At 40.1% G+C, this 22,725-nt stretch overlaps 1 protein-coding gene across 1 annotated transcript in view; it reads left to right on the top strand.

The window, feature by feature from the left end:
• The first annotated feature begins 493 nt into the window (after positions 1 to 493).
• Positions 494 to 22,725, top strand: part of LOC105689193 — a 28,783-nt gene continuing 6,551 nt past the window's right edge. The window contains exons 1-3 of the mRNA XM_012406042.3: positions 494 to 1,106; positions 16,712 to 16,990; positions 19,415 to 21,353. Of these exons, the coding sequence (XP_012261465.2) occupies positions 16,826 to 16,990; positions 19,415 to 21,353 (2,104 nt within the window). The 5' untranslated portion in view covers positions 494 to 1,106; positions 16,712 to 16,825. The remainder of the gene's footprint in view (positions 1,107 to 16,711; positions 16,991 to 19,414; positions 21,354 to 22,725) is intronic.

Genomic DNA, 22,725 nt, shown 5'->3' with positions numbered 1-22,725 from the left:
GAAAAAAATTTTTTGTTGAAAATGTCGCGTGAAACCGCGTCTCGCGGACATCGCGAGATGATCATACGGTACCCTATACACGCACACGCGCGCACACGTTTCTACGGGGAGTATAGGAGAGACACTCCCGGTTTGACGGGTACCATATAAAAGATGGGTTGCTTTGAAAACCGATGGACCTGCGGCAGTCCCACATGTTCCTGTTAAACGTTCCCCCCCCTGCCTCACCTCGCGTGTGCGGGACGTTTTCGGTATCGGTGCTTACAAATTTTTGTTGGTGTGCGCGTGTGAGACGTTGATCTACGCGCACACACGCACGCAAATGTTTACGCACGCGTGTACGTATATATTTGGAAGATCTCTGTACGTATACTCGCGAAGGAAATGTGTATACGTATATACTCGTAGCGTCCGCACGTAGGTAGAACGAGGTATAGGTAGTAGGACTGGTTCCCGACTCCCAAAGCGTCGGCGTTGGCTCGAGCAAGTTAAACGCGAACCTCTCTCTTCTCGCACTTTGCGATCTGCGTTCGTCGGTGTCGGATCGCCGGTTTTACCCGACACGTTTCGTTTTATCGATCCTTCCGGATCCTACCGATTACCACCACCGCGAAGATCGCGTTTGACCCACCCTCCGAAATTTCACGGTAAACGCGACGATATCGCAGTTCGATTTCGAACGGACCGCGCCAACGTTTCACCCGCTCACCCCTCCCCAACAAAAAAACCAAAAAAAAAAATTGAAAAATATTTGAGCGATTGAAAAAGTTTTTTTTCTTACTAGTCACAGTGAATGTTAAAACGAATAAATATTTAAACAAAGTGATATATTTATATATAAACAGTGAATTACAGTATATCCTGGTATACCGCATCGATCGTGAATTTGAATCGATTGAAAATCAAATTAAAGTTAATCAGAATTAACGAGTGAATATTTTATCGCAATTGTGTGAATATTGAATCTCAAAAGTTCTCAGTTTTTTGATTATATTCTTTTATTTTCTTCTTCTTTCATTCCACGTTTTTGGTGAAGTGCAACATACGGGATAAGACGAGGATAAATTTTTCCAGCTGGCATATTGATGGATATCCAACGTTCGAACGTGAGTTTTTTTTTGTTGCAAATTTTTTATTGGGACACGGTGAATCGGGGAAGAACAATTAATCGAAAATTTTTGATTCTCACGTTATAAACGTGATTCTTTTTTCAGTTTCATTTCACATCATATTTCCCATGTATATATGTAATTCCTCTGACGGAATCTGAAAATTGTTCTTCAGCTGATGGTTTCACGATTTTCTATGTATAGACGTATATATATATATCTATACAATTCCACTTGTATTCCGACAATCATACAAAAATTCACAACTACTTATATAGTTTATGTAAATACGTATATTTATATATAGCATATGTATAATTTGTGGTGAAAACGAAATTACGTAAAATAGTCTAAAACTACCATAACTATGCTGCACGTTCCTTTAAAACGGGTTTTCACAATGCGATATATAATACTGCACCGCACAGACAAAATATATATATATATATAAAGTTTAAACAAAAAAAAAAAAAAAAAGAAAAAAACTATATTAAAGACGTGTATAAAATTTTTTTTTTTTTCTGTCTTCAACTACATTCGGTACGTACAAGTATCCTCCGCATCGCGCACACGCACACGTACGCTTCGTTACGCAAGAGCTTTTTTTTTTTTTTTTTCAATTCCTGTTTTTATTTTTCGTCTCTTTTTTTTTAATTCTTCCACACACGTTCGATCTTTGTTATATATTACGGAATCGTTATTTTTGTTTTGAAATTTTTCCATATTCCATTATCTCAATTTTGTTCCATTCATTTTGCGATCCTGTATATATATCTATTTATATATTTATATATTATACCTGCGTACCTATCATATACCTTTAAAAGGAGAATCGGGGCCACTGGCTGCATACGTCACGGCTGATTAACGCCGTAACGCTAAAATTCAAATCCTGTCGGTCGATTTTTTAAAAAGTTTCCTTACCGTTCGCTCGTTCCTCCCGCTCCGTACACAACCTTTCGGTTGTAACGTACGAAGAAAAATATGGAAGAGAAAAAAAAAAGATCGCGCTACCACTCTTCGAAACCAAAGAGAGTTCACCTCGCTTCCGTAATGGGCAGCTTAATTTCGATCCTCGTTCTCCTCCTCCTCCTCCTCCTCATATAATTTCGTTCGTAACGAGCGATTCGTGTTATCCTAGCATATTAATTTTCTGTTTTACTTACTTTTTACCGTTAATCTACCGAGATCCTTGTCTCTATTTATTTTATTCTTTTACTCCGATTTCCCCCCCCAACTCTGCAGCGACGCACGAAATCATCGGTCAGAGAAGCGCGGCCGTACGTTACGTAAATTCGAAAGAAGAGAATTCGTTTTTTTCCATTCTTTCGCGAATCTCTTGCAATCTTTTTCCAAAATTACGCTCGAATCCCAGCGATGACGAGGTCTCGAACGAGTCGAAGACATTTCGTATCGTACATACATACGTGTACGTACGCCGTACACAAACGAGCGTAGAGACACACGTTGTAATTTTATCACGTGACCTATCGGAAGAACGGTACATCTCGTTTTGTTCGTTTGTATATTATACATTATACCCGTACGTATCCGTACACCTCTGTACGGGCCACGCGTTCTCTTATTCGTCACGTAACGCGAGTCAACCTGAAATATATTTCTATATGTAATTTGTGTATACACACGGACGATACTAAATGTTCTTAACAATTTTATAACAGGCGTAGATGGAACCCCGGTAACGAGGTGGTTTAATTTTCAATCCGCGATTGACGATGTGTTCCCCTTTTTTTTTCCATTTTTATGATTTTTCTCTCCCAGTTTCGATTCCATTTACTTTTATCATTTCGAGTTGCGTGTGGGTAAACTCCGCAGCCGTAGCCACTTCATTTTTCGCTCCCGATATTTATCGTCGCGATTACATTATAACCGTTAAGATGAGAATCTCGGCGTCCAGCAGATGTCGATCTCGCGGGCATACCCTGCAGCCGTCGCCAGCCTCTGGAAACAGGATAAGGTGTATATTTTATCATTTCGCGAGGCTAAGAAAATAGTTAGAAAAAAAAAAAAAAAAAAAGGGAAGATAGAAAGAAAAAACATCGCCCGATGCACTCGACATAAATTATAATGCACAAATTGGTATCCGTAATACATAAAGCTGTACGTATCTGTATGCGAAATATAAAATACATAAAATGGTACGCCATTATTACGGTAACAAGTAGACCAAATCGTTCGATATTTATATAAATGTCAGTCATTTTCTTCTACTTATATACCGTCCACGCGACTTACATGCTTTTCTATGTATATATATATGTATATGTGTCAAATGTGATGTGCGCATAACGTACACGCTCCATATAAGTTGTTCGAATTTTTGAAAACCGTTAATTACGCGACGGCAAAAAGGAGATGACAAAAAAAAAAGTTATGCAGATGTGGTGTATATTTATTGTTACACACTGTCAATCATACAAACGGGTCTAGTTTAACGCATCGTTTAATTTACTTCCGGTTTTTAAAACTGACAATTTCCAATTTTTTTTTTTCAATTTTTCCTTTTCGATTTTTCTAAATAATTTAACAACGAAAAATTTCTCTCGTTTATATTCGATGAATTTGATAGAAACGAACCGTTGAAAAACACATATGTGTATCACGTGTCTTTATATATGCATACGTATATGTAGAAAATGAGATTAGATTACTTTACATACTTCGTGTATATATTATATTGCGGTGTTAAAACGTAAGCGAAGTAAAGAACCAACTTACCGACTACAACCTTGTCCGGCTTCTTTTACGGGAAGTGTAAGTTGACCGCCGCCGTACTCACGTACGTACGTAAACGTGGTGAGAAAAAAATAAACCGGAAGTGGGTTCGAGATCGACGGTGGGACCTCGTTCGGCGGATGAAAAAAAAAAAAAAAAAAAAAGGGGGTGGAAAAAAGGACGAGAGAACGATTAAATGTCATTCGCGGCGTTTCGATTGACTCCGATCTTCTTCGAAAAGTGCATGTTTTTTTTTTTTTTTTTGGTATCTTAGTCTGCAATTTTGTTTTCGCTTCGATAAAATGATTCGACGATCGTCGTCGTCGTAGTCGAACCCGACGCGACGAGGTGGTTATATAGGCCGAATTACCGATATAAGCGAGCGACGACGATTTCGGACGCGCACCGCCTCTAGGTACGATCGAAACGATCTGCATAAAAGTGCTTTATTCGTATTCAGGACGCGATTTGATAAAACCTAGAATTACAATTGACGGTACATATTGCCTCCTGCCTCGTGTATATAAGCGACTTACGTACAATGCGCGTGTTGTGTATACGTGCAGCTCTCACACTTGTACTGTATGGTAAAAGTCACATGTATACCTATATGCGACGTTAGTTTCTCAGGACGTAAAAGCGCGTTTCGTATAAACGGTGGACAATCTCCGATATCCGCGGCGATCGTCGAGAGCCACACCCCCCCGGTGATCCGAATCGCAACGTGGAGGAGACCGAGGTCCCTTCCCTCCGCTATTGTATATAACATATTTACGAGTGTAACGAGAGTTTCGGTTTCGTTGTAAACCGTAGGATCTTTTTTACCGTGGTCTATATATGTATATATACGGAACCGACGTCGCGCTTACCGAGGAGACAAAAAAAACCTCGCGAACCGCTGGGACTTTCCAATAATTCTCGTACGCGCCGATCGATCGGTGTGTCTACCCTCGATTTTTTTTACTCGCAACGCGCGAAACGAAAAATGAAAATAATCGTCGCAGAAAATCGTGGATTCTAAACCGACGTGTAATTAATTGTAATTGCGATTAATAATTTTCGTTTTTGTTTTATTTTCGTCATTTCAATTCAATTTTCTTTCTCGAATCGTCGGTGCGGCTCCGACAGACCTATGGGAAATGCAATTACAGTTGCAGCGGCAAGAGATCTCTTAACGGTAGCGAAGGTCGTCTGAACACCGACGTTTGTTCGCCCTTCACCCGCGAGAATATAGTTTTTGATGCCCGGATATAATTATGCCGTACATACCGTAGTCTTGTATATATACCTATATACGTATATCTGCGAAGGTGTGTGCGCGTACCCGTGTAACAACGTATTATGTATAGTTTGCAGCCTACTTTCGAAATAGGAAACTTTTATACCACAAAATCGCCTCGATGTGTGGAGATAATAGCTCATAGTACGTGAAACAGTCTGGGCGGCAGCTTAAGTGACTCTAAGTCTTTTTTTTATTTATTTATCGTACGTATAAATAAATTAGAAGCAAGGTACGTACGACGTACGATGAATAGAGAATAAGTCTAGTATACATCGAGCTCTATTTTTTTTGCTTTATTTTCTTCAAATTTAAGTACATATACCCAGGCTGTCGAAAATACCCTTTAAATTCGCACACGTCTGTTATTAACGCGAATACGTGGATACTCATACCTAATTACCTACGTTAACGCTGCTCGATAGTTTATTCTACATCCGGATGAAAAGAGAATTTCTCCCAAAAGTACCTGCATATAGTTATCATTGATTAAATTCATCGCCGGATCATAATTAATTTTGATTGGTACTTTAGAAATTTTATCTTTTACTGTAGAAGAAAAATCAATACGGACACGTAAAGTCCACCGTTCCGTACACGGTGTGCACAGCATCTTTTGTTCGGGAAAAATTTGAAAGTACACCCGGTCGAATTATGGAAATAAAAATTTTTTATGACCCGTATTTTCTTTTTTTGTCTCTCGTGTCGTTCGAGTTCGAGCAAAAATATGTTTGAAATTTTTCGCTGCAACGTGGGTAGATGGATTTTAAGATCGCATCGTGTGTGTATCCAATATATATCTAATTCCGTTGCAGCACAGGTACGTATTAGTGGCATGCAGATATTAAGCAGCGACGATTATTTCTCTATAATATATAAACGCGGTCAGAGTTCCCCACGTATGTAAGGGGTACGTACGTATTTACCATACGTAGATAGTTTTACAGAAAGGAGGTAATGCGGCGAACCGCAAGGCCAATTTTTCTCAGGACTTATTTATACCGCTGAGACTCCGCTGCTACGCGACGGGACTTACGATATCGCATATCGCGGTATCGCTTCTCAGTTTCTTCTTCTTCTTCGTGTTTTTCTTCTTTATCGTAAATCTTCTTTTACACAGTCTCGACGATTTTCATTCTCGTTATCTCACGATCGTCATTCACCACGTATTATACCGATACGACAACACGTATCGAAATTCGTTCCGCGGTCACTTTTCTCTCCTGATATAATTCATACGGTAATTTTTCCCCAAATCATTTTTTTAACAGAGAGCGGAGAAAAAAATTCTTCTTTCTTTTCTCGAAATGAAATAAATGACTTTCCGGTCGTCGATATTTGTGCGACAGTTTTTTTTTTTCGGTTGTACAGGTATGTACGCGAGGTGTAGCACGAGATACGAAGTATATACAGTATACAAGGAAAAGTGAGTTTCGGTAGGCAATTAACCCGCCTGTTCAATTCGAGCGAATGTGTGCACGGGTGGTACGTACGGGTAGGTGTACGTAAAAGTCGGGGACTTTCGCTGACCGAAAAACAACAATTACAACGAATGAACAACGACTTCGAGTTTCGCGTGTGTCCGTTTTTTTTTTTTTTTCCCGTCTACGCGTATCGCTCACAGGTAGAACATACGGCGAAAATTATTGAAATCTCGAGTACGTCGAGCGGGCGGGCATTGTTGTATCCAGCGGTAAAAATAAATTCAGATTTTAACGTACGTGAAACGTACAATGTACAATGAGTTAGGTAGGTACCGTAGGTACGTACGAGCGCTTGATATTACTTCGCAAATGTTTCTTATAAAGAGCATGAGAATCACTCCAGATAAGACAATCGAGAAAGCATCCGCACCTACGCCCTACACTACAAGCGATACGAGAGCTACCGCGCTTCTGGTGTTATGTGTATTATTTTTTTTTTTTTCTTTTTCATACGAAAAAAACTCTCCCTCAATTGTTCCGTTAAATATAGAAAGTAAAACAAATTTGATTTAAATTGTCTAACTACCGTAGAGAGGTGTGCACCACCGCGTCGCAGGCGACGTAGGTGTAAAATTTTTTAAGTGTCTCGAAAGACTGGAAAACAAAAAAAAATTGAGGATGGACGAAAAGATATCTGAGGCTTTTTGAATCGTCTCTCACATGAGATAAGATGTAATTCAGAACGGAGAAATCGCTAATCTTTCTGGCTAAATATTTTGCAAATGAATCTATAAAATTGAAAGGTTTTTCTGTTTTTCGTATACCTGCATCGTACATAACTATATTATTGAAAGTTACAGAGTTGTATTCGCGTATAGAAGGATAGAAATATTATAATATTCTCGAGCGGGCAACAAAATATGTGTTTACGCAATCTAAAACCCAGTAACCTTTTGTCTTCCTCGTGACGCGAAGGCAGCTCTTGTGTCTCTAGGATACATGTACAGTGAGTTCGAGCACATTCGCAATCTGCACCATCGCGGAGACCGCGGCGCTGTTCTTTAAAGAGAAGAGAAGAGAAAAAAACATTTTTAAATTATATAACGCCTCGGTACGACTCCATATTTGCCTAGAAACACACTCCTTAAGGTCTCTATAGCTACGTATATTGTTTGAATCTAATTCGCAGTTATTTTATCATTGCGGTTTCATTAAATCGGGATACACGATTTTAAATTTCGCGTCTCGTTTGACCGGAAAAAACGTTCAAATGGAAGAGAGAAAAGAAACTTGGAATAAAATAGCGTCCAATTACTCGCAATTAATGTCCCCTCCGCGTGACGCTTGTAATTTCTCGATTCAGGAATTATCAAAGACTGGAATAATTAATATGATTGAGAGAAAAAAGAAAAAGAAAAAAAAATAATGTCGCCAATCGATTCTGTAACATGTAACCGTTATTATATCTGTACAACACACGAAAGATCGATAAGCTAGTCAATAGGCTACAGACAGCTCGACTAGTTTTATAATTTCTTTCAGGAATGGCCGCCGCAGTTAGTTAGTTGCCTCGTATAAATTTTTTCGTGAAGAAAATGGCGGAGCTATGGTTTGGTATTTGTGTAGTTGTTTAGATCCGTACCTCGTTGTGTATATGTGTGTATATATGATATGAAATGAGTCGATGTAGCAAGCAGGGATATCGTATATATATGTATATATATATATATATATATATATATACACTATACGATTACGACATTAAATTTTACACTATATACCCATATGCGCCGTATGTACACAAGGAGATAAAACGTCGCGATAAAATATCATCTCTAACGTCTTTCGGACGAACCCATCTCTTTTATATCCCGAATACATTATACATATATACACACATTAAAAGTGTGTCAATAGGAGAACAAATAATCGAAAATATATATATTCACGGGTTACGCGTTGGGTCGGGTTGGCTCTAAAAACCGCGTGACTCACTAAAAAAAAAAACTGTACAGCTCAAAAATCGAACGATCGTCGTTATTCGGAAGAGAGAGAAGAAGAAAAAATGTTTTTTTTATCCAATTGAAAAATTCCAGCTGTTATCGCTTTTCATCCATTTTTTTTCGATTCTTTGAAAATGCTGAAGAATTTCCTCAAAATTTCGAACACCTCCCACAATCGAACGTCTGCCTCGTGATCGGGCCTTGTACGCCACAAGAGCGGAAGTGAATAATGGAAATTTTTCATCCGGACCAACATCGCGATTGTCGCTATACACAAAGTGAGCATTTGTACAAATATAGAACGAACGGTTACAACCTACGTTACATCGTCACGATCTTTTTGTGGGTCGATCGACATAAGTTCACCGTATAAATACCTCATCGTCGTCATCGCCATCAGCAGCGGCAGCGGCGGCAGCGGCGGCGACGGATCTTCGCGCGAGTTCGATGACTGTAGTCACTGGTGACCCAAGCAACTCAACTACAAAAAGGCGCGCCGGTCTCGCGACGACGCGACGTTCCTTCGACTCTACTGTACATAACTATAATACACCTACCTTACACGTATGTGCCCATATGTTCCGGAGCGCACCGCGTTGTGTGCAGTGAAAAGAAAGATGAGAGAAAAAAAAAAAAAAAAAAAAACTGAGAGAGAGAGGATAGAAAATAGGAAAAATTTAAAGAGAGGGAAAATCCGTCCGCACGTTCTGTATACGAGACAGGAAAAAGAAATGCTCATCCAGTTGCCCATTTATAAAAATGAGTGTATGAATTTTCTACAGAAGCAAGAATATCCTATTTTAGTTATGGAACGTATAAAAGCTATCTCGGATTATTACATAATCATGCCAGTAGAATTCTGTTCTCCATATTCCGTCTGTGCAATAGTTTTGTCCGTTCGTCCGAAACTGAATGACAATGGACGTCGTATGACACGTGAAAAAAGAAAAAAAAATAACTCTCATCCTTATGTATCAGCAGAATATATTTTATAATTAGTTATCGTGTACCTGTACGTAATCGCGGCTGCGATGTATCAATGACTCATTGACGGGATGTATATTGAGGCGAGAAAGAAAAAAAAAAGGAGAAGAAAAATTACCTATTAAGATGCAGGTTAAATTTACACGAGGAAATGTTGTTCTCCCCTTTATTTCTTTCTTTCTTTTTTTCTCTAATTTTTGAATATGCATCGCGTTTACGACAGCCTTCGATTAATTATAATTAGAATTTAATACAGATATCTGATTACGCTGATTACCAGGCGTACAATGTAGGTATAATATAGCGCGCTGTGATATGGTACACGTGTTTCAGATATCGCAATAATGGCGTATGTCGTGTATTCCACATATATGAGCGTGTGTGCATGTAAAGTGCGTTTATATATTTATTATACCGTGTCCATAGACAATTGTAAATAGGTAGGATAAGTACATACGTTTACTTATACTCCGGCTCGGCATACGTCTACATTACTCTCGCATACCTAGGAATGAGCAAATATTGCACTTTCTTCTTTCATTCCATCATCATCATCATCATCATCATCATCATCATCAACGTCGAGATCATGATCGCATGTTAATGATAGGTACATACCGCGTATATAATACACATATAATGTGAACACTCCGCATTGTAGTGCATGAATTAATATATAAACTATAGACGTACATCTGCTTGGCTACGAGTAGAGAAAAATTAAACCAAACCTAAAAATAGAACAATAAAAAATACAAGATTCAAGAATTAAACAACGCAAAATCTGGGAGGGAAAAAAAAACGATCCTAAGACGTATAATCTCGTGTCAAGAATTTTTCGGAGCCAGCTCATTATTTAAGTAGTTCGAAAGCGCAGCAAGCACGTAACAAACTAACTGCACGCGGAAATTTTATTCCTCTAACAGTAGCCAGTTCGCCACACGTTCGGTAGCGCTCGCTGCGGAGCGAGGCGAGAGAGACTTCAATGAACGCGTAAGACACGTCGTTCGGTGCAGCGGCGCGAGCGCGCTGCCGGAGACTCCGACGCCCGCGTAAGACACGTCGAGTCGGTCGCTGCACGTTAATTCGATTTTTTAATAGTTTTCAATGGATTTCGCGCAGCGCTTTCGTTTTTATCGCGTGTAACGGAGGATTGGAGAAGGTATAAATGAAGCAGGTTTGTTGAGATTCGTAGTCTGCTTTGTTCGAATGAAGAATAATGAGAGAACGAATATAGATTTTGTCAGGTTATTGATTTAATTCATGTTTTTCTCGCAAGAAACTAAATTTTATTATCGAACACTTACTCAGGTGGACAATATACGTCTGTCTCACGGTTGAATTAATTATAATCGAACATCGTATACGTGTCGATGGTTTTTTATACATGCAACAAGTGTGTATAACTTCAAGATTGAAATATCCTTGAAGATTGTTCTTTTTTTCTTTTCTTCATTTTATTAAACTACATTCACTGATTCGTCACACTACTGATTTTTGACCAATTCGTTATTTAGTAGGGTGGGTTGAAATTACTCGATCGATTGCATGAGTAGATGATTTTGGCTTTCAGATTTGGATTCCTGAGCTCATTATACGTGAGATTACTCTTGAAGAACCAAAAAAATAATTCGATTTTTGAGCAAAAAATAAATCATTTTTTTAATTGGGTTTAGTGTGCCTTTCTGACGTATTTTGACCTCGGGAATTCGAATCCAAAAGAAAAATTGACCTATCTCTGAAATTGACCGAGTTATCGCTAATTTTCAGCTTTTTGGGGTCAAAAATAAAAAATTTATTTTATAGTCTATCTTAATGTAATTTGAGCTCAGGAATCCGAATCTGGAGGAAAAATTAATCTATCTTGAAAAATAACCGAGTTATCCCCATTTTTTCGCATTTTTTGGCATAAATTTGAGGATATCTCGAAGGGAAAAAATCGTAGCTCAATTTGGACAACGGATTCGTGTTCCTGAGGTCAAAATACATAAGAAAAGTGCCATACGATCAATTTTAAAAAATAAAAATTTTTGGCCAAAATTTGAAAAAATCGTAAGGGGTACCCCTTGGAAAAATCTCAAATTTTGGCCAGAAATTTTTATTTTTTAAAATCGATCGTATGGCACTTTTCTTATGTATTTTGACCTCAGGAACACGAATCCGTTGTCCAAATTGAGCTATAATTTTTTCCCTTCAAGATATCTTCATTTTTATGGTAAAAAATGCGAAAAAATGGGGATAACTCGGTCATTTTTGAAGATAGATCAAATTTACCTCCGGATTCGGATTTTTGAGCTCAAATTACTTCAAGATAGACTATAAAATAAATTTTTTATTTTTGACCCCAAAAAGCTGAAAATTAGCGATAACTCGGTCAATTTTAGAAATAGATCAATTTTTCCTTTAGATTTGAATTCCTGAGGTCAAAATACGTCAGAAAGGCACACTAAACCCAATTAAAAAAATGATTTATTTGCTGCTCAAATTTCCAATTTTTTTTTGGTTCTTCAAGAGTAATCTCACGTATAATCTGCTGCGAAATCCAAATCTGAAAGCCAAAATCATCCACTCATGCAATCGATCGAGTAATCATTAAGTGGGAAAAATTTTTTACTTGATATTTTGAGGTAGCCCACTCGTTTTTTGAATAAATAATTAATCAAGTGGAGTACTTTCAGCAATAAACGTGGCGTTGTGGTGAAAACTCAACTTTTCATTTTAGGGGTATAATAATAATCGCAAAATAAGCAGACCTGATTCCTTTTTCGTCTTACACATGAAGCGGAAAGCTGAGAAAATGAGAAAAAGTATATGAGAGAGAAAAATAAAAAAACATATTGAATGAAATGTCGGCGCGAACGTAACTTTCATGCGCCTGCTGTATAGCTGTGCACTCGCGAAGAAAAGCAGTTTACCTACATCGTGGGCGGAACTGTGCGGAGCACATAGGTATAGTATATTTATTATACATATAGAATCTCACTAGCGAAATATAATATACCCTAGAAAATCGTACGTAATATATGCACAGCTATATATTTACTTTCGGAATTTTCCTCAATTAGTACACGTAAATCAGAATTTTTGTAAATATCGCAGCTGCGAAAAAAAGAAAAAAACCTCAACTAGGTACACTGCATCAACTTGCATGGCCCTAAAGCGATTCGATGGTACGAAAAAAATCATCGTTCGCTATTCGCGAAACGAGGTGTACGTGTTCAGAGGTCGGGCGGTTCACGTCTCGGTGTACCGACTTCATTTTTTCTAATTTCTCTTTTACTCTCGTGTAGCGCGAAACCGTCGCACGCATACTGGTAAGGCAATAGCTACGGGCATTGGGTACCTATCTACCTAGATTAACATTTTTCATTTCACAGTACAGTTCAAAATTAATTGCAAATTTTTCTTTTTTCTAGCCCAATGAATAATCGTGTACAATTAATTTACGTATACGCAGAGGACGCGGAAAGTGAACAATGGACAGTTATTTGTAACGAAAGAAAAAAAAGAGAAAAATTGAAAGATAAGAAAAAACGATTAAATCCATAATTGCGACGGACACCGTAAATTATAATATCGCCGTACGTACAGAATGTCTGAAAAGACAAATTTCTCGAGACGTTACAAGAACCTGCTTCTTAGTACATATCCGCATGGAGGTATATATATTTGTACGTGCAATATAATAATACATGGATATCGAGGTTATCAGAATTCGATTGTCTTTCTCATCTCTAATTCCGTTTATTAATGTTCCTCTGGGTGTAACTGTGCGGATCGTTATTGAAGCCATTATGGTATAATGTTATACCTGTGTATAGGATACGCGATACACGTGTATTCAGATTTCGTTATAAATCAAGAGCCGGATCTCCCTGAATTTGAAGATCCGAATCTCTCTCTCTCTCTCTCTCTTTTTCTCTCCGTATAGTACAACGTATAATATCGTATACCATTACCTACGCACCTATCTACCTGTATACTTTTCTTGCACCTTATCGCAAAGTTATAGCTGTTTACCCTCGCGAACATATATATTTACCGCATATACTTATTTATTCGCACCTACGTATACATATATACCACAGAGATCCGAAATGAAATTAAACCGTATACGCACTGACCTAGGTTTCGATTCGAGATATCGCGCGCGCCTCCGTAAGTTGGTCGCAGAAGCGATGCCGATGTTGATGCCGATTTTGCTGTTCGCCGCAGCGGTTCGCCGCTAGTGTATGAAAGTGATCGGTGCCAGGTAGAAGTGGGTTGTAAGTGGGTCAAGTGGGTCAGACCGAGGCTGAAGCGGGCCCTGAGGCCCCAAGAGTTTCATTTTTTACCCTACGTTGAAAGTTGATGTTACGAATGCGTCGCTCTTTAACGTGATCCAGTATACGTACGTACAGCTCGTAATAAAACACGATGCACACAAACTCCCTCATATTCGCACATTGCATATACACAACTATACTCGCACGTATGTACGGTACATATAATACATATAGGTATATGTAAACCACCTTCACTCCTCGTTGTCGTGCGATACATCGGGATTCCCAATTATATACACAATGTAATATACATATGTAAGAGAAGTTGAAATCTACGTACTTTGCCTCCTCAAACCTTTTTTCATTTTCGTTGATTTTTTTTTTCTCTCGTTTTCGGTAATCAATATTTTCCTAACAGGGGGATGGTACAGGTGTTCGAGGACGTGGACATGATGTAAAAAAAAAACAAATTAACAGTCGATCGAGCGTTGGAAAGACAATATTGATGAGGTGCGACGAACGATTGATATTCAGACGGTGCGCGAATTGTTCGTCGTAATTAAAACAATCGTATGAATTAAAGCGAAGATAGCTGTACCTGGCGTAGATATATCTATATATAATACACGTAGGTATGTACTACATAACAGATGCGAATAGAAGAAAAATACGTACACACATATTATATACATCTATAAATACCTGGGCGAGATCTTTCTGGTCTTTGAGAAACATGGAAAAGACTACGAGCGAACCGCGAAACGGCGGTTTGAAAAAAACGTGAAAGAAATATAAATGCAGAGAAAAAAAAATTCGGAACAAAGAAGAACAAGTTTTCAACTCTTGAAATTATGTATATTTCGAGTATGTTGTTGCGCGCGGATCGCAAACGGTACAAATTAAAAAAAAAAAAAAAAAAAAAGAGAAGGAACAAAAATTATTCCTTTTTTTCGGCGGCATTGTATTAAAAGTGGTCGCAAGTTTTTTGGGGGAAATTTATTTTTCTTAAAAATTTGCGCGTACATACGTAGCATCGCTCGATTGTGCAGGTAAACGGATATACCTGAATGTGATTTACGTGCGATTGTGGTAGAAAATGACGTTTACCCTCTCGCTGGATAGTCGAAGAAAAGAGGAGTAAACCATCGGTTAATTTTATAACGCAATTTTACACGTCGCATTTCGATACGGGCGCATCATATGCTTGTGTATAATGTGATACATAACATTTTCTATGTATTCATATACCTGTAACGTTCATGTACATGTCTACACGCGTACCCGCCACCATATTTTGCTATAGTTGAACTTATAAACCCGTTCTTTATATACATAGCGATGATGATGATGATGATGGTGATGATTTCATACTCGTCCCGAGTCGCGTGGCGTACGGTCAATTTTATAACACCGCTACGTGACTTTACGCGAATAAATATTTTGTCCACGATAACAAAGAGGATATAAAAATATTGATGATGAAATAAAAATTGACGGAATTGAAATAATCTCAGAATACGATAGGGTGTGTTTAATATTCTAACTTTCGTATATTTATATTTATATTCCAATTATGTTCACATTTATATGTACACGATTTTCATGACTAACTCATATTTATTTGGATAAAAATTACATTTATCTAGGAAAAGAAGTACTAATTACTCTTCCGGTGTACATTCGATTAATTAATTGTACGACGTGTACGTGAAATTTGTTAATTTTTACAATCTTCATTCACACCGTACAGGTATACCGTACATACACACTGCACACTGTGCGTTACATATAAAATATTAAATAATTACCCGCAATATTATTATCCCCTTAAATGTCAAGGTTTTGGTTCAAAAAGACCTCGCGTCGCGGTTATTTTTTCCTTTTCTTTTTTTTTTTTCTCTCTTTCTTTCTCTTCCAACCGCGTTCGTTTCGAAAATTTTTTTACGACACCCGCAGCAATATCGACCGTACCTATATCACAGGTAAATTTGGGTGGAAATTTTTATAAAATACGCGTACGTTATGCAGATTTTTCAATGAAAAACCGACGGTAATCGCGCTTAGTCTTAAAATATAGGTCCGGTTGATTTTCAAAATGTAAGTTTCTTTTTCTTTGGTTTTTGGTTGGTTTTTTTTTTTTTTTTTTCCTTTCTTTCATATACGATACGTGATTGTTAGGTTCGGCAAGTCGATTCTCTCCTATGCTTGAATTATACTTAGCCTCCAGCTTTCTATATACCACAGCAGCGCGTTTATAATAATCTCGTACAAGTTCCCCATGTATATATATACACGTATATATATTTACACCCGATCGTTGATCATTATTTGCGGCAAGTAGAGGTAGGTAGGTAGGTAGGTATATAAACGTAAAAAAAAAAGGGGTATACACGTGAATCTGTGTGTGTGCGTGTGTAATATTCATCATTGCGCAATACACGTTTCGGATCTATAGAGATCTATAATTCTCGCTGCCTTCGCTTCGCTATCCGTGCCGCTGTGCACGGACGTCAGTCGGGAGAAATTGCGTCAGGAAAATATTGTCAAATGATGTAATTATTACGTACCCCCTATACCTGTGTGTACCTTCATCGACCGTACGACGTGCGGATTTTATGTATACATATAATATATACCTATAACCTATCCCGCTACACTCTCCTACGCCTTACGCAATTTTATTACAAGCGGCTTGTGGCGCCAGAAAATTTTTCGTGCGGAGTCTGCGGATCCGTATACAACGGGGGGTGGGTGGATATTCGGACGTAATCAAATAATTCCGATCCGTTCGCCGGAATTTTTTGTAGTTTTTTTTTTCCAATTTTCTCACGTAAATGTGTCGGATTTTCAACGTCGTTTTACTTTGTAAAATACAGTTTTTTTTATCGTTTGCTTGGAATTTTTTTTTCAGATCGTCGAAAGTGAACGATGCTCGTCGTAACGGGTAACATCGAAGTGGCGCAAGAAAAAGCGTCTCCCGAAGAAGAGGGATTCGAGTCGTCGTCGGTAACGACAATCGTCGGAAATGACTATGGCGAGTGTCGCCGTCACCCAGGGTAGCCCAGGTAACCCTTCGGCGATCGTAACTCCGAAGAGATACCACCACCTTCAATCTCCGTTGAACAACAACAATCATCACTCCACCACGTCTACGTTGTCGTCACCGAATACTTCGCCCGTACCCGGAAAAGTGAGTTTCTCTGTGGATCATAACTCCAATCGTCATTAAAAACTTTTTCCGAATCTAGTTTCGTTTATAACGTCTCTCCGTTTTTTTTTTTTTTTATCGCTCTGATAAAAAATCATCGTGCGCCGCCGTTGCTGGAATTTTACCTGTGGAAAACTCGCATGGTGTATAATATGATATTGCAGCAGGTTCACGGCGAGTGCACTCGACTCCGGTGTAGGTACATGGGCAGGTATACATACGTAGGTACATATGTATAGAGTTACGTAATAATATCCTGCTCCGTCTCACATGCTTCTACTTCTTCTTCTTCTTCTTCTCAATTCTACTTTTTTCTTTTTTCTTTTTTCTTTCCCTCAATTTTTGTAAACCTGATTACAATGCACACAAACTTGAAACAATATCACTAGTGTGTGTGTACACTCGTAGAAAATTAAGATACGATCAAAGTCCAACGTGATCTATCTTTTCTTACCTCTCCTCTGGAATATATTCGTTTCATTTCTTCGCCACTGCCCGACTCCGCGTTACATTATACATCGTTATTCGAGTTGGAATTGGCGAGGCGTTTGCGGAGGAGGATCTATTACAGGATAGTCTAAACTCTGTAAAAGCAACCGGCAACTTTCCCTATCTTTCTAACCCAACCTCGCACCGTATTGTGTCCAGATACAGGTATATACTACCTGTATATAATTATATATATATAAAAAAACGGAGATTATGTGAGTGGAAAAAAGGAGAGAATTATTGCACGATTATTAATTGATATCCTTCACAGTTGCATCGAAAGCGTTCTTCGTTTCGTCATCTACTTTTTTTTTTTTCTTCTCCTCCTTATCTTTTTACCCATTTATTTTTCTAGCGTTTTATCTTTTCTATGCAGCGGTAGCGCGCTTCAGATCATTTTCACATACGGCTGAACTAATCGCCATCATCGTAGACACCAGAGGAGATAAAGTCTTCTTTTTTTTTTTTTAATACCATTCTCTCATTATTTTCCTATTCTGCAATTTTTTAATAACCGTGTCATGGCGTTTTCCGGTTTGGAAATCATCGAACCTACGTACATACGTATGTAGATAAATAAATGAAACTCCCGGCGGATGAATATCAAGTGCGACGGACGCTCAATTCATTTCGCTGATATATGAGTGGAAAGCACGAAACCATATACCTCGGGTACATAAGTAGATTCTCCATCTATATACGGCGTTATCTCCACGTACGTATCGCGATTATCTTCGTTATGTGATCGGGAAAATTTAATTGAATATATTCCTCTCCCTATTCTTTATTTTTTTTTTTGTTCATCTTCACTTCTTCCCCCGCGTGTATGAATTCAGGTGATGCGGTTTGATACACGTATGTACACAGGTATGTACGTGTTATGAAAATACGGAAATGGCGGACCGAGAGCTGAAACTTTCTTCCATGTAGAGCGCATGTATATACATACATAATAAAATATTTATTCCGTGCACTGAGTGTGTACATATAGGTATACGCATATGGTGTACATATATCGGACCGTCTCATCTAGTTCTTTTCTAAAACTGTAACTACACTATTGTATTTTCCAAGCATGGCGACGCACGTGACTCGAGATACACTTTAAATATATATATATATACACAAGTACATGCGTTATGTACTACGATATCGCGTTACTATGTACACGTTATAATACCGAAGAGGGAAAGTGTTGATCGGCCATAAGAGCGGGCCATCGCCTACCTGGAATTTACATTTAAGTTCGATTAGTCTCACGGTGAAATCGCCACGCCGGCTGCATTTTTATCCCGACCGAACGGTAGCGGACTCGAAAGAAAAGAAGGGAAAGAAAGAAAAAAGTGGCGGAAAACCGAGTCCATTCGATCGTTCTATTAATTAGTATTCGTACTCGTCCGTCCGCCGGACTTTTTTCCATCTCCTCTGTTCTTCTCGCCGTACAAAGTTCTTATCGATAGAAAATGAAAGTAGATCTCACCGGTCCTACGAAAAAACAAATTCACCGTACAGAGAGTAGGTTCGCAATCGTCGCGTGGCAATGATTTTTTATTCGATGTACTCGAATCGTTGATAAATAAATGATCGTTGAACGATTCGAATTAAGCGATGGCCGAAATGGATCCGATCGTTCGACGTATCCTCGACGATCCCCGTGGATCGGTAAGATTTCTACATCCGCGATGCACTTCGCTGCCTTTGAAACCGCAAAGTTTTCGAAGCAGCCGGTCGCGTTGATCGACCGTGATCCAGCGATCGGAATTTCTCAGTCGTTCTCTCTGGTTATCGCGCTGTATTTATTCAACCTTGAATCGTGCTAGTTTCTCCGCGAAAATTAATTCGAAATCCTCGGCGGAGTTTCGGAGGAGAAGAAAATTCGCGTTTCGTTTATTCAAATTGTTTCGTTGTTCTTTCCAGAATTACGACACTCTCGGCAAGGGTAAAAAATCGTGGAGCGTTCGCCTGGGTCTGTCGCGTCAGAGTCAGATATCGGAGAACGATGGATCCGCCAAACATCATCAGGGTTGGGGAACGATATCCGGAGGCTCGGCGCTTTCTCGTCAGATGCGTTACGGTGATCCGTGGCTGTACGGAACCGTACGCGGTGTACAACGTCAGACTCAGAGTAGCCGAAATTCGCCCCAAGGATACCTGAGCGCTTCCCAGCACGGTGGGCCGATTCTCTTAGTTTGTTCGTGTCCCGAATTTCTGAGCGGTACCGCCCGTAGACTCGGCAATTGCAGGAAATGCGGCGGTCACAGATTGGCCGGACTTCCTCTGGGAGGTACGTGCAGGGCGCCGTCGACGACCTCCTCCAGGTCGCGACCGAGCCTAGCCGGTGTGCTGAGAGCGCCGTTGGACGACCCCTACGACCTAGTGAGAAGGTCGAGACTGGTGGAGCCGAGATCGAGGGCGAGGAGCATAAGTCCGCACAGGCAGGAAAATTCGAGAGACCCGAGGAGCCAGAGCGTCGCCTGGCCGGTCAAGGAGACCGAAATATCCTGCAGGAACGATCGGTGGTTCGAGTCGGAGGTGAATCCTTCGGGATTCGGCGCGAAACGCGACGTGAGTCAGGGCGACGATTGGCTGGAGGAGGAGAGTTCGGGGGAGGAGAAGAGGGTGGCGACGATATCGAGGAGGAGCGTGATAACGAGGTCCCAGAGGCTGAGCGGTCAGCAGAGGGGCGACGCGGACTCGAGGAAGAGTATTCTTGAGTGCGACGTGAACCCCTACCTGCTGGTGAAGAAGCAGATCAGAGACGAGGACGACTTCAGCGACGATCTTTCGGACAACGCTCTCGAGCTCGACGAGCCCCTGCCCACGCTCTTCGACCCCTCGAAGGTCAAATCGATCGAACGAATACCGGCGAGGTGCAGCTCCGTGGCGGCCATCGGTGGGCAGAGGATCAGGGTGTTCAGCGAACCCAGGAGCGTCTCGGACGCCGAGGACAATCAGGAGGAGGAAAAGGAACCCGCTGAGGAACTCGAAGCGCAGGACGTCAGACGTAAAAGAGAAAGGGAGAGGGAGAGGGACCTCAGAGAAAGAGAAAGGGAAAGGGAGAGGGCGAAGGTCGAGAAAGAGGAAGTCGCCAACGTTGACGAAGAGTACAACGAAGGTGACGGCGTCATCTCGACGACTTCTCTACTTTCCACACCGACCAGCATACCGATACCAAAAGTCTGTCCGAAAAGGCCACCCCGGAAGCAGAAAGTCGATCAGACGAAAGCGTTGCCGATTAAAAGTATTCTGAAGAGGTCGAAGGTCGGAGGTAGGCCTTCGGGCAAGAAGAAGAGCGTTCTGTTCAACGTGGACAACGTTATTTTCGCCCCCGCCAAGCCGGATTTTTGCACCTCGTCCAGACGTCTGGTGGAAAAAACTTCGCCCGGTGTCCCGGGTGTCGAGGAGTGCGAAGAATTGGAAGACTTCGTCGCGCCTGACGAAAAAAAGTCACAAGTCAGACCGAAGTTCATCACGATACCGAACATAAAGAATCACAGAACGCCGGAGAAGGTTGTCGTCGGCAAAGTGGCGCAGGGGCAGTTCGGTAAGCCCGAAAAAAGTGGGGGTAGCGATTCACCCCGAAGATCCGGGATACCTAAGAGCGTAGGGATCGGAAAGGAGAGCGTGGAAAGGCAGGAAAAAATTGACGAAAAGGAAGCGATCGAGACGTGCGTTTCCCCGGCGTCGGAGGACAGGAAAATCGTGGAAACTGGGGACGAGAGAGCGTCGAGAGTCGCCGATGTGAAAGCCGAGGACGAAACCGAACTGGAAATCGAAATCGAAGAGCTCGAGGACTGCGGCGGCAATCCCACAGCCGAGAAGGATCGACGAGAAAATTCGTCGCACGTCGAGAACGGTAAAGAAAATTCTTTCAAACGATTTTTCCGAATCCCCTTTCCTTTTTTCTCTCTTCGATTCGATCCACCCTACTTTCGATCGGATCTACGTTTTCTCACCTGTCGGAAATTATTACCGAATGGAAAAAGAAATCCACCGCTGTGGCGTTAATTTATTGACAGTCGATGCCTTATAATTTTCATTCACTCACATTAACATCTATACGACTTTGACACAAAAAATACCAATCGAGATGTACACCGAAATTACAATTTCGTGTCACTCTTTTTCTTCATCTTCTTTTTTTACTTCTCTCAATTTTTTTTTTTTTTCTTTTTCTTTCTCCTCGTAGTTAATTATTCTGGGTCAATTTCATTCGACGTCGTATCCAGACACTTTGTCCTTCGTACGTACGGTATAATTCACGTGTCAGTGACTTTATGTTAATGTTTTTTTTTTTCACACATCATTTCTTATGGCTGGATGAAAAAAAATAAAGTCACAAAAATTATATGGTCTGGAATGCGATCGTTTATTATCAAATATACGTGTGTACATGTTGGTTGCGTAATACCAATTTATGTACAGATATAACTGTACAGAATATATATGTATAGCTGAGTTATGTAACACATAATGACAGAATTTTATTATTAATGATAAGGTATTAAAAATCGTTGTATTTGTGCAAAACGAGGGAAAAAAAAAAGAATTATAAGGAATTTTCAGTTCAGCTAGCGAAGAATTTTAATCGTTAGTTTATAGTTGATTACGGCACGAAGTGCGGAATATTAGATCCAGCGCTAATAACGCGTCCGAGTTGCTCCGCGTTACCTGGATGCACGGTAACATGCACCGTGCAAAGTGCATCGGAATTGAAGCAAAAGCAAAAGCAAAAGCTGAGGCAAAAGCAGAAGCAGCAGCCAGCAGCTTCAGCTTCTTTCGCACCGCAGCGGTAATAATTAGCGTATAGGGTAATTGTAAAAGTAGTCCTTAGCAACCGCGGTGCAGCGGAGGAGGAGGTTTCGTGTACGTGTGTGTACGTGAAAATCCGTCGCGTGTGTGCGTTACCGAGATAAAAAACCGTCGTCGTATTCTAAACGGCGACGCAATCTCTCAACGACGAAACGCCGGCGGTGATGTATCCTTGAATAAAATAGACTCGCGTTTCTCGCGGTTGAAAAAATTCTGCAAATGTTAGTTTTCGAAAAGTTCAAGGATTCGATACCGACTAGCGCGTATACGGGCACCTCCGATTAATTTATTCAAACGCATCGACGCTCGCCACCGTGTATTGATCCGATATCACGTCGTACCGCGTTATCACCGTGGAGCGGAAATTTTTATCTTCCTTCTTTCCATCGTCATTATTATTATTATTTCAGTTGCAG

This window comes from Athalia rosae, chromosome 7 (assembly GCF_917208135.1).
Source record: "Athalia rosae chromosome 7, iyAthRosa1.1, whole genome shotgun sequence".
NCBI lineage: Eukaryota > Metazoa > Arthropoda > Insecta > Hymenoptera > Athaliidae > Athalia > Athalia rosae.
Note: the sequence above shows the minus strand (reverse complement) of the source record. Positions and strands in the feature narration are given on the sequence as shown.